This window comes from Natrix helvetica, assembly GCF_964273705.1.
Source record: "Natrix helvetica genome assembly, chromosome: 1".
Lineage (NCBI taxonomy): Eukaryota > Metazoa > Chordata > Lepidosauria > Squamata > Natricidae > Natrix > Natrix helvetica.
In genome coordinates, this window is record NC_138548.1 from 144,353,035 (window position 1) to 144,370,002 (window position 16,968).

The window sequence follows — 16,968 nt, forward strand, 5'->3', positions numbered from 1 at the left end:
ATTTGTAATTTATTTCTTTTTTTCCTTGCTTCAATGAATCTGCAGCAAAGTCAGATTCCAGACTTTTCTGGTAAGCAATAAATTGCCCTCTTTTTTCTCATGGTGGAGACCCGTTAATGTATCTGGCCTAAAATAATGTAATGTGATGTAATAAATAATCCTTTGAAAAGCCTACACTATTATCAGTCTATTAAAATAAACAAACAGGATGATGACATTTTCTTTGCTAATTCGGTTTGCCTTTCCAAGCTCATTTGGATATATAATTTATTTATTAATTGAAAGCAATGTTGGCAAGCTGTTTTCAGCATCTAAAATATATATTGCTATATTAAGGTTGTAAATATGATTTATGGGATTGACCCTTACTTCAATTTCAGCAGTATTCTGCTAGAACCTAGCTATTTCCTGCCTTCATAAAAGTTAAGGCAATGGGACTGCTGATTACAAGCCAGCTCCCCCTTCTCCCTAATTAGCAGTGTGTGCTCTTTTGACATTGTTTTGGCACAAAAAAAAGAGAGCAGCCAATTTATAAGGCACTATTCCAAGAAGAATCCGCATGTCCTATTACTATTTTAATTGGATCTCAGGAGCTGACGTTTCGGTGATAGATACATCCACAAAATCTTCATGGAATCCCACCTTATGTTCAGACAATCGTGTTTAAACATATTGCTTAAGTTGCCTGGTGATAATTTCTGGAACAGCTATATGATGGGTCATTATTAAATTATAGTCTACAAAAACTGTAAGCATGATTTCAAAATGCAATTACTATCAGTTGTTAAGGCTGATTGTTTTTACACAGAGAGAAGTGAAAAGACTGGGTAAAATATGTTGTGTTATATATGAGTAAGTGGAGGAGTGGCGAAGAAGAGAATAAGGTGAACTAATTTTTTCCTTTGCTCATTCTCTCTTTTTGTACTTGGGAATAACTGACTCAGAGAGATATTTTTTTCCCCACTGGATGTGTTGGTGGATTAGGCCAGCAATAGGTGTGAGTTTGGCTCAATTTACTGCTTCAACTAGGGTCATGTCACATTTTGAAATGGAAAGCACTGACTACAGACAAGTGGGCTAAAAAAAACTTTGTGTCAATAAAACATAATAAAGTATGCTTTAAAATGCATATTGGTGGATTATTCGACATTGGATTAGCATTATGCTAAAAGAGGGAAATGCAATAAAATAGAATGCACTTCTATCTATATTATTGGGAGGACAATTTAAAATTTCCAAAAGAAAATTAAAATTAAACACATAATATAGTCAAGGGGAAATCTCGATGAATTCTTCAGAAATGTATTTACAAGGAATCTTAAACCCTGAAGTAAAGCAGACGTTTTGCTATGTAGTCTTGGCAAGACTATAATATTAAGCCAAGATTCTTGTGCTGAAATTAGAATCAATAAAAAGACTTCCCCTTGTGCTGGCAAGAACATTAATGTAAATGACTATCATCGTTGAACACTTTACTTCAAAAAAATGAAGAGAAAATCTAGAATGAGATATGCCAAAGGGGGTGGAGCAGTGGAAGGAGATTTAGAAAATTATAAGCCTACTAGTTTGACATGTGAATGAAAGTAAGATGTTCCTAAGGGGCAAATGAAAGAGTTAGCATATATAACATTATGTTGCAGTAGATATTAATCAGCGTGTGGGCACTGAGGTTAATGAGCAGGATGTCTGATTAGTCATTATTTTAATAACTTTATAAGATGTTTCAAATAGAAAAGTAGATTCAATGTTCTCTATAGCTGAATATCATACAGTGATTCCTAAATTAAGTAAATGGCATAACAAAAATATCTTCTTCTGGATCACCTTTCTTTGAAAAATATCTTTTTTGGATATTTGATGGCTCCTGAAGTGAAACAAACACAATATATTTATATGTGGGTATCTGTCTGTCTGTCTGTCTGTCTGTCTGTCTGTCTGTCTATCTATCTATCTATCTATCATCTATCTATCTATCTATCTATCTATCTATCTATCTATCTATCTATCTATCTATCATCTTCCCAGCTACCTACCTACCTACCTACCTACCTACCTACCTACCTACCTACCTACCTATCTAACTATCCATCCATCCATGCATGCATGCATCCATCCATCCATCCATCCATCCATCCATCCATCCATCCATCCATCCATCCATCCATCCATCTATCTATCTATCTATCTATCTATCTATCTATCTATCGTGGTGAACCAACTAGAGGTCCATAAACTTGACACTCCTATGTACAGTGTTCCTAAGACTGGGTAGACCAATTTTATGTCTTTCCTGGGCCAACACACTGAACGATTTGGGACCATTTCTTTCTGTCAGCTCAAGCCACCTTATAGTTAGGATTTTTCTTGTACGGAGAAGATGAAGCTGCCTTAAGCTTCTGGAGAAATCATACTGTATCAAACTAACAAAAACAGTAAAATGAAGATTTTGGCCATTTCATTTTTAAAAACTTTAAAAGAGCTAGCCTCTCTTTTATTTTTCATGGTCTTTGGCCACCAGTTGGCTCTTTTAGCCAATATTTGGATGATTCACCTTGCTTAGATTAGTTATTCCTCTCTTTTCTACCCTTGTTATTTTTATGTTTGTGATTTTGCTATTTTGTATAGCGACTATTCTGATTGTTCAAGATAGAGCGATAATGATCATGCACAACTTAAAACACTTAATCTTCCTGAAAATGTGTTCTGTGTTCTGTGACAGAGAAGGTGAAAACTGGAGCACATATTGTTAGTAAGGATGACTTTTCTTTTGCTTTCACCTGATTGCATCGCAAGGTGTTTTTTTAAAAAATAAACTCATTCCAATCAAAGCGATTTCCAGAAGGTGAACTTTTATAAGCAAATTTGGGGGCTAATTGCTGGAGCCATGAAACTATTTAATTCAGTGAGCATAAGAGAGATGATGTGGACTGTACTGCATATTTTTAGGACAATGAAAATCCTGTTGAAAAAGGTGCTTCAGGACGCACGGGAGGATATGCAAAGTCTATCTCTTTGATATGTTAAATTAATGGCACCTTTCTTCAGGTTCATGCAGCTTCTTTGGAAGTTATCTCTGGCTATCTCTGTGGGTGTATGCACAACATTTTGCCTAGCACAAGTGGAATCAGCCAGAAGCAGCCATGCAAGAATGGAAAGAAAGATGTGCCTGCTTTAACAATTTCAAATCAAACTTTTTGTATGCGCTGCCATACACTGCTTTCACAGGATTTCTCAGCAGCAATATGCATCGTATCAAACAATAAGAGGAATTATTAAGAGAATTCAGTCCTAGATAAGGTGGCAGCAGAAAGAAAAAAAATTGTGGGATTCCTATTAGCATTCTGTCATTTATTTTCAGCAGAAGAATTGTCTTGGTCAGCGGTACAGATGTTCATGACTTCTCTATGTCTTTTCTGCATAATGTGATAATGAAATTACATTTTACCCATCCAACATAACAAATTGTAAGCATGTTTTACTTGATTTGACTTATGTGAGCAAAATGGAAAAAAAGAAATGCCCTTTCCCTGCTTATGCTTAAAATTCCTATCATGCCATTAAAGCTATGAAAACTGACTTCGGAAAAAGACTGGTTGAATTTAATAGGGCTTATTTCTGAGTATCTTTATAGTAAGACTGTTTACCCAGGGCACATTGAAGAAAGTTCTTCAAATTAAAATTGGAGCTAGCAGTAAGTCTCACTGTACTTAATACGGCTTATTTCCGAATAGACAAGCATAACATTAAACTATAAAATCACCACTTAAAATTGTGTCTAAACAAGAAAAGAAAGACAGAATCATATGCTTTTGGTTGAGAAAAGGAAAAGGGAAAACCAGAGTCAAGATTTTAGCCATATCCTTTGGGAAATTGTTTTTGAGAAATGGTACAAAATTTGAGGTATGTAGAAAAAAATCTTTGCGGAGGATGTGCAGCTTAAGTAGAGTGTTAGAATGGCAGGGTTTATGAAAAACACATCAGTTAATTTACAGTTACTACTAAATACAGTGGATAGAAACTGTAAATTAACTGATGCCTTTTTGATAAACACTGCCATTCTAACACTCCATAAAAGTTATAAAAACTTCCACCGTCAGATGCAGAAAAAAAAACACTTTTTGTTTTGGTTTGGATTACATTTTTTAAAAAGAAGGGATGATTAAATAAAATCTTAGCAGTGGTACCAGTTCTGCTTAAATACCACCTCGGACTGGCCCCACCCCATCTATTTTCTGCCTCCCTAATCCCAGCTGATCAGGAGAAAATGGAGATTTGCAGTAACCTTCCCCTGCCATACCCACCAAGCCACACCCACCAAGCCATGCCCAGAGAACAGGTAGTAATTTCTTTTTACTCCCACCACTGTGGTACCTATGAAATCTGGCTTATAGTATATATCAAAATGTTTTTTTTTTTAACTTAGCCATATTTCTATTTTTTCCATAAACATTATGAATATAACTTTATCTTCTTTTTTAAATAATATGGAAGAAAGCAAAACTGCATCAATTCATCAATTGAACAGAGACAAAAAGCAAAGAGAAAAGACAATCATATTCAAAAACTACTTACGTATTTGGCATAGGAGACCTGCCCATCCTTCTGAGCACTGGCAAATGTTAGGCTCTATGCATTCACCTCCATTTGTGCAGCTGGGTAGACACACAGCTGAAAAAAAAAATAAAGGTGAAGAGAGGAAATAAGAAGATCTTTATGATGGCCCATGAGTTTTAAGTCACTTTACTGAGTGACATGTCGTTTTAGCTTCCTACAATTATTTTCAAAATAGCTTGATCTCAAAAGAGCTTAATGAGCATTCTTCATGAGGCAATTTGCATTCTGAAATGTCCATGATTAGCAAGTTCCCCCTTAATCTCTGCTACTCTGACTTCTAGTTTCATCATGGATTTGCTCCAAAGGCAGATTCCCTAGTCATTAAATTTTCATTTTCTATTAAGTCTGAAATCCTTAATTGATTGAGTGATTAACAGAGTAACCCATTAATTTCAGACTGAACATGAGGATATTAAATGGTGCTTTAATCAGATCAATGCCCTTTGTAGGACGCTGAGTGACAGAGTTGTTGCAAAGTAGCCTTGTTTACCATGTAAACAATCTTTTAGGCAAGGACAGTTGCTTAAGATTTTTTTAAAACCATCATTTACATATGATGTCTTCCTTCCCTGGCTGAGAGATCATCAAAAATTCATTATTAAACCAGCTGCCCAAAACTTAAAGGACTGAGGTGAAGATAAAAGCAAGCAAACAAAAAGAAGCTCTCAAAACTTAGAAATGTTCATATTCAGACTTATCGGTATCTTTATTATTTAATAAACCAATTTATAAACTAACCATCACAAAATAAGCAATTCTGGCTGGCATACAACAGAACTAAGCACAGTTATTAAATCAAAAACTGTAAAAACCAAACTAAAACAAAGAATAATAGACAAAGGGAAGTTAAAAGTAGGAGAGTTACCTCACCAGTTCACTTATCTTCTGGAGTCCCCAAGCCTACAGGAATAACCAAGTCTAAAGGTTGGCTAACAGATTGACAGTTTTTGATGAACAGAAATGAAGGACTTTTATGGTTATACTGGAAAGTGTAAAATGTTGTATTAATTTGAATGACCAAAACATAACCCCGTTCAAAGTCCCAAACCAGCCAAACATTCAATAATTAGCTTTAAAACAGATTACCACTCATACTGGTGTACTTCAACGAATAGCCTATTTGAATCAAAGGGGACTCAGACTCACGTAGACTACAGTGCTTTCCTTCCCAGCCAAATGGACAGTCACAAACATTGGGCCTGCTGCATCTCCCACCATGCATGCACATCGGATTGCAGATACCTGCAGTGTCACAGAATTAAAGACAGGTGTCAAGTGAAGAATAGTCCAAACTATTTTTCTTTCTTTCTTTTTTTTCTAAAGTAGAGTGCTGGTGTGCAGTTTCATAATGACAGTGCTTTGCATAATTCAAAACAAAGTGTAATTTGAGTGTGAAGAGCGGTCTTAAAATTTGGGGATTTGCAAGCTTTAGTAAATCCTTCTAGAATCTGCTGAGGTCCACTGTGTGTAAGAGACATTTCAAGGAGTCTTCAGTAAGAGCTGCCTCGCCAAAGGAATGAGAGAAACATTAATTACAACAATTCTTGAATAAGTAAACAGGAAATCTTTGGTGGCAGCTATAAGGCAGGCCAATGCCACTGACTACTGCTGATTGCCAAATTCTTGTTAAGACCATTCCCCTCCTGATTAGAAAACATATTCTCAAGCATTCATCTGGATCAGCTGGAGGCGATGGAGAATTGATTAGTTTCACACAATTCAAGAAAGCTTTTGCATTTTATCCATCAAGAATAACTGACAAGATAAGGATAGAATTGCCAGAAGGGTGTTTTTTTTTTAAGATAGAAAAACAGATTCAACATTACTTTTTAACATTTATTTAAAAGTCCTTCTTTGGACAATGATGAATGCAGCTTCTAGTATCTGGGGGTTCGAAGAGATGGCCACAGCCAGCTATATCTACCTTCACTAAATTAATGTGTTGGGAATTAACTTCTAAAAGAATAAACTGGAAACTGACAACTGATAATAAACAAACAATTTGATTGCGTCCACATTTACGTAGAAGATGGTTCTGCAGATTTAAAAGTACTTTTAAGACTAGGTGTACCATAAAGTAGATGCAAATAAGCAAGCACACAACTAAATGTCAGCAACAAGGTGTAAACAACTCTCACCATTGATTGCCATCTAGTGATCACTTTGAATTACACAGCCCAGATATGGTAGGTCTGTTAAAAATGCATGTGTAGCATTATAACCCTACAACACTATCCTACTTATAAGATTGTAGCATCTGTATCAAATAGTAAGTAATCTGAATTACCTGGAAGACACTAGACAGTTAGACAAGCCACCAGAAAGTTTAATGAAGTTCTATAAGTTTTCTATATAGAATTCAAATGTATTAAAAAAAAACATTCACACCTCTGACTAGCCAGTAAACTTTTAAAACTTTCAACTATTTTTTAAATAACTGTTGTTCTTTATTGACTTTGGTTGGGTTGTAACACAAATCTATATTTTACATGTAGTTAGTGTAGGGATGTCAAATTGACATCATCAGGGTATCATCACGTGACGTAACACGACTTTCTACCCCTGCGCTAAAATGATTGTGGGTGTGGCTAGCACGTAAGTCATCCAGCCCATGGGCTGCAAGTTTGACAGCCCTTGTTTAGTGAGATAACGATGGAGGAGTGGCCATAAACCATGAAGTTTGGCTAGACTGGCCAATGGTTAGAATCCATGAAGTTTGGAGGACTGGCCATAAACCATGAAGTTTGGCTAGACTGGCCAATGGTTAGAATCAATCAAGACCAATTACTGATATTCACATTCTTCACTTTTGATTACCATCCTATCAACTTCTTTTGAAATTGAAAATCAGAAAACATCTTGAACTAGATTTTTCCATATTCTATTTATAAAAGGCATCAGAAGAGAACAAGGACAAACAAGGAAAGCTTTGGACGTGATTCATTCTCCAACTTAGCAGTGCCAACATTTTTAATGGAGAAGAGTTTCCTTGTCTTTTCCTAATAAGAACAACTTTCAAGGATCTTCCACTGGAGAAAAGTTCAGGCTTTTCAAATTCAGTTCTCCAATCTCTAGCTGCTTAATATAAATAAAAATCAAACTAAACTAACATTGGCTTTTGGAATGAACAAGATAACTATTTTTTATTAAAATGTGCATGGTGTTATCAAACTCATGAGCTGCAAGTTAATTCTGAAATTTTCCTTGACTGCATTGTAATACAGATTCTACATTGTCTATTGCTCATCATTATATAGTATTTTAATGGTCTCCTATTAACTATTACATTCATTTACATGTAATGCGCCTTTCACTGCAACTGCCATCACTGTAACAATTACTTGTATAATAACACAGAAACAGAGCTGTTTTTTTAAAAAAGACAATTCATTCAAAATAAGTGACCTATAAGAAAAAAATAACTTTACCATAATAAATGTTCCTAAGAGAAGTATCAAAGAGATACTGACAATTATATTTTCCATGAAATATTTTAAGATGTTTACTTCTACTTAAAATAAAAAGTATTAAAAATCATTAATATTTACTGGTGCATTGCTGCAAGGGCTGGAGGAAATATTCACTATTTATTAATTTCAGGGTCTCAGCTGAATTAGCATTTTGGATAGGTTAAAACATTTCCTTAAAATCCCTAAATATTCCCCATCTTTTCCCCATGTTTTTCCTGTTAGCTGCTACTGTATTCCTTTATCTTCAATTTCTTTGGAGCACTATTTGATTCTGCAAATGGTGACATAAGTAATCACAGCCATTTGGCAAGCACAATGAAATAGTACTGGTATATGTTTATGAAATGATGCAGGGATATTTGCTAACTGGGCAATAATCAATCCCAATCATAATTCACAGCAGAACAGAGGAAGATAGGCCAGAATTGACAGAAACTCAACATTATCAGTTGAAGTATCCAAGGACAGCTAACTTTGTCTGTCTGTACTGGTCACACATGACTGTTGCAAGCACTGTCACAACCTCAAATGGCTAATACTTTGCCTTGCAGTTGGTGAAGCCATATCTTCAGCTAGGCAGTGAGCCTGGGTTCTCTCTTCTATTGACTCTGGAGCCCAGTTATGTCACTGAAGTTGCACTAATAGGGCCAGAAGCACTACAGTTCCTTGGGTGTAGTGCAGGGCCACAGTATCAGCCAACCCTATATATTCATTCAATCAATCAATAAATCAAATTCCTCCATTCATTCAATTTCTATAGCCACCCATCTCACTCCAATTGACTCTCATATGATTGCTTCTTGGCAGACCTGGCTGATTCAACCCCAGATGTTATGCTTAATGTTATATGACACTCGAGTCACAAAGTTTATGAGTTTTCATCGCCTTTGTTTTCAATGCCTTGATTTTTCTTACTGAAGTGGTACATTTCATCACATGCAGCAGTTCGGATCCAAGCATCCTAAGCTTGATATTCTTCTTCTTATCACACACATTTCCATTTGGGCCAGATGTGGTATTTCAGTATTTAGAGTGAGAAATTAAGTGTGGAATCCTGTACAGAAAGAGTATTAAATCAGTTTGCTGATCTCCATTATGACCCTTTTGTGTGGGCTATTTCAGAAGAACTGAACCTAACTAACCTTTCCCAAAATATAATTTAGATTCTGTTAAGCTGTACTACAATGATTACCTGTCACTGCATCACCTGAATAATATAGGAGATAAGGGAAAAACAGGACTGTGCTGATGTGCTGAGTTGGAAGATATCGTTTTAAAAATATTGGATTTCCCCCCCCCCCAGAAGGCTGTTAAATTGACCTCAATAATCTATCCCACCTCAAAGAAAGCAAGAGGTTTCCTCCAAGCAATATATTCTAGCCAAACAATTAAATGTATCAAATGCAGCTCCTGGGTGCTAATGCACCCCCAAATATTGGATAAAGGGTAGAGCAGAAAGAGAGCAAAGCACATATTCTTGAATTATTTTCAACAGCAGTGAAATTCCTTCAACGGAGAATTATTTGAGAAATATCTCACAGTCATGGGGTTTCACATCTCAGTCATCTAATTTTAATATATTTATCATTTTATGTAATTTAGGTTTTTGGTATCTTGGTCAGAAAGTACAACAAAAAATATGAGACTCATAACTGTTAATTAACAGCAGATCAATACTAACCAAAATACCGTTTCTTTGTGTCTGAGTCTTTATGAAGATCAGTGTTTGAAAATAACATTTGAAATCATATTTAAATAAATTGATTATTTTTTCCTTTCGTGAAAGGTGATTTCTTCCCATTTATAGCATTGTAATAGAACAGAAACCACAATAACAAATTAATATTTCACATTAAAAACTTAAATAGGAGTCTAAATGGAGTAAACACCTCCAGAGAGAGATGGGACAAACATACACATATTGTTATCCTGACTAGCCCAAATGAATCCACTGCAAAATAAAAACATCTTCATTGAAGGTTGTAGACCACAATTTACCATACTGATCCAATGTGGGTTGATGATCCTTGGTGCTCCCTGTCACGATGTTAAAAAGTTTGCTAGGCCTGAACTGCCTGAATTGACACTCAAGAGTTAAACTAAGAAAGCTTTATTGCGCAGGTCATAAAACAAAATGTTATCTGAAAGTGATTTATTGCGCACGCGTTACACATTCCAAAATTCTTCTCTTCTTTGTTCGCCTGCTAACTTGGCAGACGTAGCTTTCATTATCAAAATGTAACCAATTAGTTATTTCTGTTTCATTTACTTTTATTATTTTATTATTAAAGTTTGTTTATTAATTAGAATACTTTTGAAGACTCTTATTTTTTCTCAATATCTCAAAAGATATGCAGAAGGGAATCAGCCACGGTCCATTGATCTCAGATTTCCCAGGGCATTTTTTTTCCCTGACAACTTGGTAGCAGAGTTTTGGTTTTGATGATACCAGCTGAGATGGTTACAATTTATGGCTGTATTTTCTCTTCACGCTATCTCAAGATAACCGACTAAGCCTAATTAGCAATGTCGGAGAAAAAGAAAAAAAAGAAAAAGAAAGATGGGGCGAGCACAGATGAATCAGCTTCCTCTGACGAGGAGGCTTCCTCGGACACAGAGAAGCAAAAACCTTCAAACGTATTCCAGGAGCAACAAAGTGCCGAGCCAAATATGGGGGAAGGAGCTACAGGACGCGACATCCACGAAACGAGGTCAGTGGTTCCTCCTTCTAAAATATCTCCAGGAGATTATGAATTTTTGGGGGCCAAGCCAAAACTTCCCACTCTGCCAGAGCCACTCCATTCCCAGACACTCGCAGATTATCAAACGATTGATGAATGGCAACTGCCGGCACAAAAAAAATCCTCCCACGCAGAAAGCAGATTTTATGAAATCCCCCCAGATGATGAGCAAGAAATGCAAAGCTATCTTGATCAAATAGAACGTTTCGAAAGATATGCTAGGGAGGCGAGAGTGTGTTTTGAAGAGATAAGGCGAAGTAGGAGAAGCTCCCCCACTCCCAAAATGTCTGAGGACGCCATCTTGTCTTCAAAACAACAGCCTAAGACACACCCCACAGAGTTCATTGGTCAATTAGAACAAAGAGACATGTACACGTCACCGAGGTCACGTGGTCCCTTTGAGTCAACTGAACTTCCGCATACGTATAGAAAGGAGAGGCAGCCAAAAAGTGAAGCTGCACTGCCATCTGCTGGCGGAGAAAAATTATTACAGCAAAAGATGAAGCAATTGGACCAGATTTTTAGAGATCTGTCTATGAGTTTTACAGAAGCCCAAACTTTGCCCCCAAAGGTTAAGTCTTCAACACCCCCTGGCGGCGTTGAATCCTCCCTAGATGGAAAAAGGCAAAGCCAAAGGCGAATTCGAGGAAGCCAATTTGATGTTGCCACGCAAAGGCCAATGATGCAACCCCAGCATCCCCTGGTTCAACAACCAGATTTGCAACCAGAGCAACAAATTGTTCCTCAGCAGGTATTCACAGTCACCCCCTTGACTGGTGAGTCCAAATTAAAGGAGTCAGGAGAGAATTATAAAGCCTGGGTCAGTGAAATTGCGCTCTTATTTCGAAGAGAAGGCACACATTCCATGATTTTTAATCCTCCTCCTCCACCGTGGACGCCTGCAATAAGAGACCTCGAAAACAGAGCAATCACGACTTTACTCATGTCAATGGAAATTGAGATCCAAGGTATCTTTCCACCTGATGCAACTGCCCAAGAAATATGGGCTATTTTGGAAGATTGCTACAGGCCCGTTTCAATTGAATCTTCATGTTTGCTCATGTCTGAGTTCCATGGTTCGAAGTTGAAACCTGGTGAACGAATTGGTGGACATTTGACCAAACTGAAAAGAATGAGAAGTGAATTGAGACAAAATGGCCATGTAATCGATGATATCCAAATGATTAGCATCATCATTAACTCATTGAATTATGAATGGAAAGATGCTGCTGCAAAGATTAACTACGTGCCTATTGCTCAACGCACAGTTAACCACGTTTGCAGACTTTTAGTGGAAGACGAAGCTATCAGGTTAGCTACCCCACATCTGCAACGACCTCCAGCGTCAAAGGCTCCAGCCAGATGTCCCTTCCGAGGAAGAGGCTACGCTCCAAGGATGCCAAAATGCTACACCTGCAACCGTGTGGGACATGACACCCGGGATTGTCCCCAACGAGTTCCAGCTCTCGCCACGTACCAGCCCAGAGGAACAGATTCCAGAGGCAGAGGTAGAGGCGGAAGACAAGGTCATCGTGGTCCAAGGCGTGATTCACAAGCTCCACTTGTGACACTGGCCATAACCAACGTTCCACAACCTGATCCAAACTTCGACAGACGTCTTTTGTGGACTTTAGATAGTGGAGCAGCTGTGCACGTTACCCACAGAAGGGAACTTTTCACAGAGATGGGCGAACCAGAGCCCGAGTATCGAGAACTGTATTCCTTCACCAACCACACTTGCAAGGTCATGGGAAAAGGAACTGTTTACATTGAAGAGCTCGATACACACATCCCTGATGTTTATTACATACCTTCAGCAACCAGTAATTTGCTTAGTCAAAGTCACTTGTCTAGAGAGTTAAAGTTCCAGGTTCACCACCTCGAAAAAGCAAGTTACTTAGTTAAAGATGGTGATATTGTTGCTGAAACCATGCTGATTGGTGGTGTTTATTACTTAAAGCCAAAGCCTAAAGGGCAAGCACAGGCAAGTATGCAAACTCCAAAAAGGCACAACGCAGACCCAGAGAGAGTTGTCCCAGAGAGAGAAAGCGTTACTGTGCCAAAGGCTCCTAAAGCCAACAAACAGAGAAAACAAAAACAGATTGCTCAGAGCAAGCCTGAGGGTCCTCATGAAACTGTTAATGTTGAGAATTCACTAACTGGTAAACCTTTGCATTCCAGGTGTATTCATAAGTGGCACAGAAGATTGGGGCATGCCAGTTTCCGTGTTCTTAGAAAGATGCCGGAGTTCGCAAAAGGTTTGGATCTAAAGGGGTGTAAGGTGTTTTTGGATTGTGCGGTTTGCAAAAAGGCTAAATCCAAGGCGGCTGCAATTCCCAAACACGCTACACGCCTGTCAACACGCATTTTTGATTTGGTACACACTGACATAGTGGGTCCTTTCCCACCAACACTTGGTGGCAGAAAGTATTTTTTAACAATTGTAGATAATCATTCTAGATATGGATTTGTATATCCTATGAGAGAGAAATCTGAGACCTTTCAGATCTTTAAAGACTTTGCAGCTTTTGTTTCTACACAATACCAAGTTCGCATCGCCAGAATCCAGAGTGACCGTGGTGCAGAATTCATGTCTCAGCGTTTCCAGGACTGGATGCGTAAGAATGGAATTCTTCATCAGACATCTGCTCCATATACACCGGCTCATAACGGAGTCGTAGAAAGAAGACAAGGGGTTCTACAAACCATGATGCGTTGTCTTCTAGAAGATGCCAATCTCAGTAACGCATACTGGGGTGAAGCAATCAAATATGCAAATTACATTGTCAACCGTACTTGGAGCAGTGTAATCAATCAAACTCCTTTCTACATGCTGTATGGCTACAAGCCTGATCTCAAGAACCTCCACATTTTTGGTTCATATGCTATGGTGAACACTCCCTTAAGTCAAAGAAGAAAGGGAGGTACAGTAGCAAAGAGACTGAGATTTATGGGTATTGATGATAATTCAAAATGGTACAAATTCATTGATACTAAACATGTGATTGTCATTTCACAATCTGCTAATTTTGAGGAAGACATTGACTGGTCCAGGATTCATTCCAATGATCCTGAAGTTTATTTTCCTAGAGATGGTGTTCCAGATGCCACGCAGCCTGATGACAATTTGCAGGCAGATGTTCCTTCTACCAGTTCTTCACAACCTGATGTTCCGTCTTCGCAAGCCGCGGATGCTGATGCTAGCGACGAACGTGAGGACGAGGATGATGATGATGAAGAAGAAGAAGACTGGACTGATGTTCCTAGACGCTCCAAGAGGGCCACAAAAGGAATCCCTCCACAACGTTATTCATGGCAACTGACAAAGTCACCATTACCTTTGATTTGCAACGTTACTCTTCCTCCTGAGACATTCACACAAATCAAAAAGCTTCCTGATTCAGAACAAGACAAGTGGTATGATGCAATGCAGGATGAAATGGACAGTTTAAAGAAACTTAATGTATTCACACCTGCAAAACCTCCAGCAAATAAGAAAGTCATTGGCACCCGATGGGTCTACAGAATCAAGAAGAAACCAAATGGTGAGTCTTTATACAAAGCCAGACTGGTAGCTCAGGGTTTCGCTCAACGTTATCCTGAGGACTACACAAACACTTACTCACCAACAGTCAGAACTGAAAGTGTAAAAATTGCCTTAACCACTGCAACTATTCTTGGTTTAGAAGTTTTCCAATTTGATGTAGACACAGCTTATCTACATGCAGACCTAGATGAAGAGATCTAAGTGAGAAGCCCTCCAGGATTCCGAAAGCAAGAAGGGGATACCTGGTTCCTGAACAAAAGTCTTTATGGTCTGAAACAGTCAGGTTTAATGTGGTATTTATGTCTTACTGACAAACTAAATTCAATGGGCTTTATTAAGTCCGAAACTGATGAATGCGTGTTCACAAAAAGATCTAACAATGCATATGAGATAATTCTTGTTTATGTTGATGATATTGTTTATATTGGTCCAAATAAGAAAATGAGTGAGATTTTTGCCAAAAGTTTGCAGAGATACTTCACACTAAAATCTTTAGGACACATTAGGACTTATTTAGGTGTTCAAATTGAAAAGACACAGAAGGGATTTAGTCTTTCACAAGAAGAGAAAATTGACCACATTGTACATCATTGCAACATGAAAGATGCTAGCACAACAAAGACACCCATGCAAACATATTTTCACAACTTAACACATGATCCAAGTCCTGAGTTCGAGGATCAAACACTTTATCGTTCAGTCATTGGTTCACTATTATACATTAGTAGTTGGACCAGACCTGACATCGCACTTAGTGTTAATCTTTTATCACGACACGTAGGTAAGGCAACACAATTTCATTGGTCATGCATTAAGAAGTTGTTGAAATACCTGAAACACACTAAACACATGAAGTTATTGCTAGAACCAACACACACTGATCAACCAAAGTTGATTTGTTTTTCTGATTCCGACTGGGCGAGCGACAAGAAGTCACGCAAAAGCACTTCTGGTTACATGATGTTCCTAAATGGTTGTCCTGTTTACTGGCAAGTGAGAAAACAGAGTTTTGTTTCATGTTCATCTACTGAAGCTGAATATTCTTGTGTTTCAGATGCTTGTAATTCTCTAACGTGGTTTGATGCTTTGATCACAGATATCTGGACACGTCCGATTCGACCAATCACCGTGATGGAAGATAATGTATCTGTTGTCTATATTTCTGAGTCACATTTTACAGGTTCTAGGTCCAGACACATTGACATTCGTTATCAAAACACAAAGCAATTAGTTAAGCAAGGTTTTGTTAAATTGCAATATGTTTCTACACATGATCAGATCGCAGACATGCTTAACAAACCACTTGCCGCAAATCAACACGAGTATCTGCAAAAGAAGATGTGCCTTAATTGATGATTTGATGACGTCAGCCCAGACTAGCAAAAGAAGGGGTGTCACGATGTTAAAAAGTTTGCTAGGCCTGAACTGCCTGAATTGACACTCAAGAGTTAAACTAAGAAAGCTTTATTGCGCAGGTCATAATAATAATAATAATAATAATAATAATAAATTTGGATTTATTAGCCGCTCCCTTTCCAAGTAGGACTCGGGGCGGCGTACAATGGAGCATATAACATGAAACATATATAACAACACCAAACGTACATACATACACAACACACATACATACACGGAGGAGGAAGCAAATTACATCAATAGACAGTTAAAAATCTGCTTTAAAATACCCCAATTGTAAAAACCCAATAAAATTAATATTTAAGAACAATTTAAAAACAGTTTGGAGGAATGGGAAAATTACGATTGCGATTGAGCCAGGCCGGATAATTGAAAGAGGTGGGTCTTCAGCTGTACACGGAAGGAGCGGAGATCGGAAATCATCCTGATGTCACGGGGGAGGTCATTCCATAGGGCTGGGCCCATCACAGAGAAGGCTCTGCTCCTGGGTGTCGCCCCCCGGCACTGTTTGGCGGACGGCACCCGGAGAAGTCCCTCTCTGTGTGAGCGAATTGGTCGTAGGGATGTGTGGGGCAGGATGCGATCCTGCATATAACTAGGCCCTGTGCCATGGAGCGCTTTAAAGATCATAATCAAAACCTTGAAACGCACTCGGTAGACCACAGGCAGCCAGTGCAGCTCGCGCAGGAGAGGTGTTACAGGGGAGTATCTAGTCCTCCCCATAATCACCCGCGCGGTCCAAAACAAAATGTTATCTGAAAGTGATTTATTGCGCACGCGTTACACATTCCAAAATTCCTCTCTTCTTTGTTCGCCTGCTAACTTGGCAGACGTAGCTTTCATTATCAAAATGTAACCAATTAGTTATTTCTGTTTCATTTACTTTTATTATTTTATTATTAAAGTTTGTTTATTAATTAGAATACTTTTGAAGACTCTTATTTTTTCTCAATATCTCAAAAGATATGCAGAAGGGAATCAGCCACGGTCCATTGATCTCAGATTTCCCAGGGCATTTTTTTTCCCTGACACTCCCTGTGTCAGCCCTGGAGGTCATCTTTTTCTTGAATTCTTCAGGGCTGCTACATTTTAGTGCTGTGGGAAACTGGGAGGGGGGATTGCATAGGGTTGCAGGGATATCTAGCCATAATAACATTCCTTTCTCAGAGAGTCAAGGACA

At 38.2% G+C, this 16,968-nt stretch overlaps 1 protein-coding gene across 1 annotated transcript in view; it reads right to left on the minus strand.

Annotated features, from left to right (window-relative positions):
- Positions 1 to 16,968, minus strand: part of VWDE (von Willebrand factor D and EGF domains) — a gene marked incomplete at its 5' end in the record, with an annotated part of 198,489 nt that overhangs the window by 18,104 nt on the left and 163,417 nt on the right. Inside the window, 2 exons of the mRNA XM_081955237.1 lie at positions 4,573 to 4,668; positions 5,761 to 5,856. Coding sequence (XP_081811363.1) covers positions 4,573 to 4,668; positions 5,761 to 5,856 — 192 coding nt within the window. The remainder of the gene's footprint in view (positions 1 to 4,572; positions 4,669 to 5,760; positions 5,857 to 16,968) is intronic.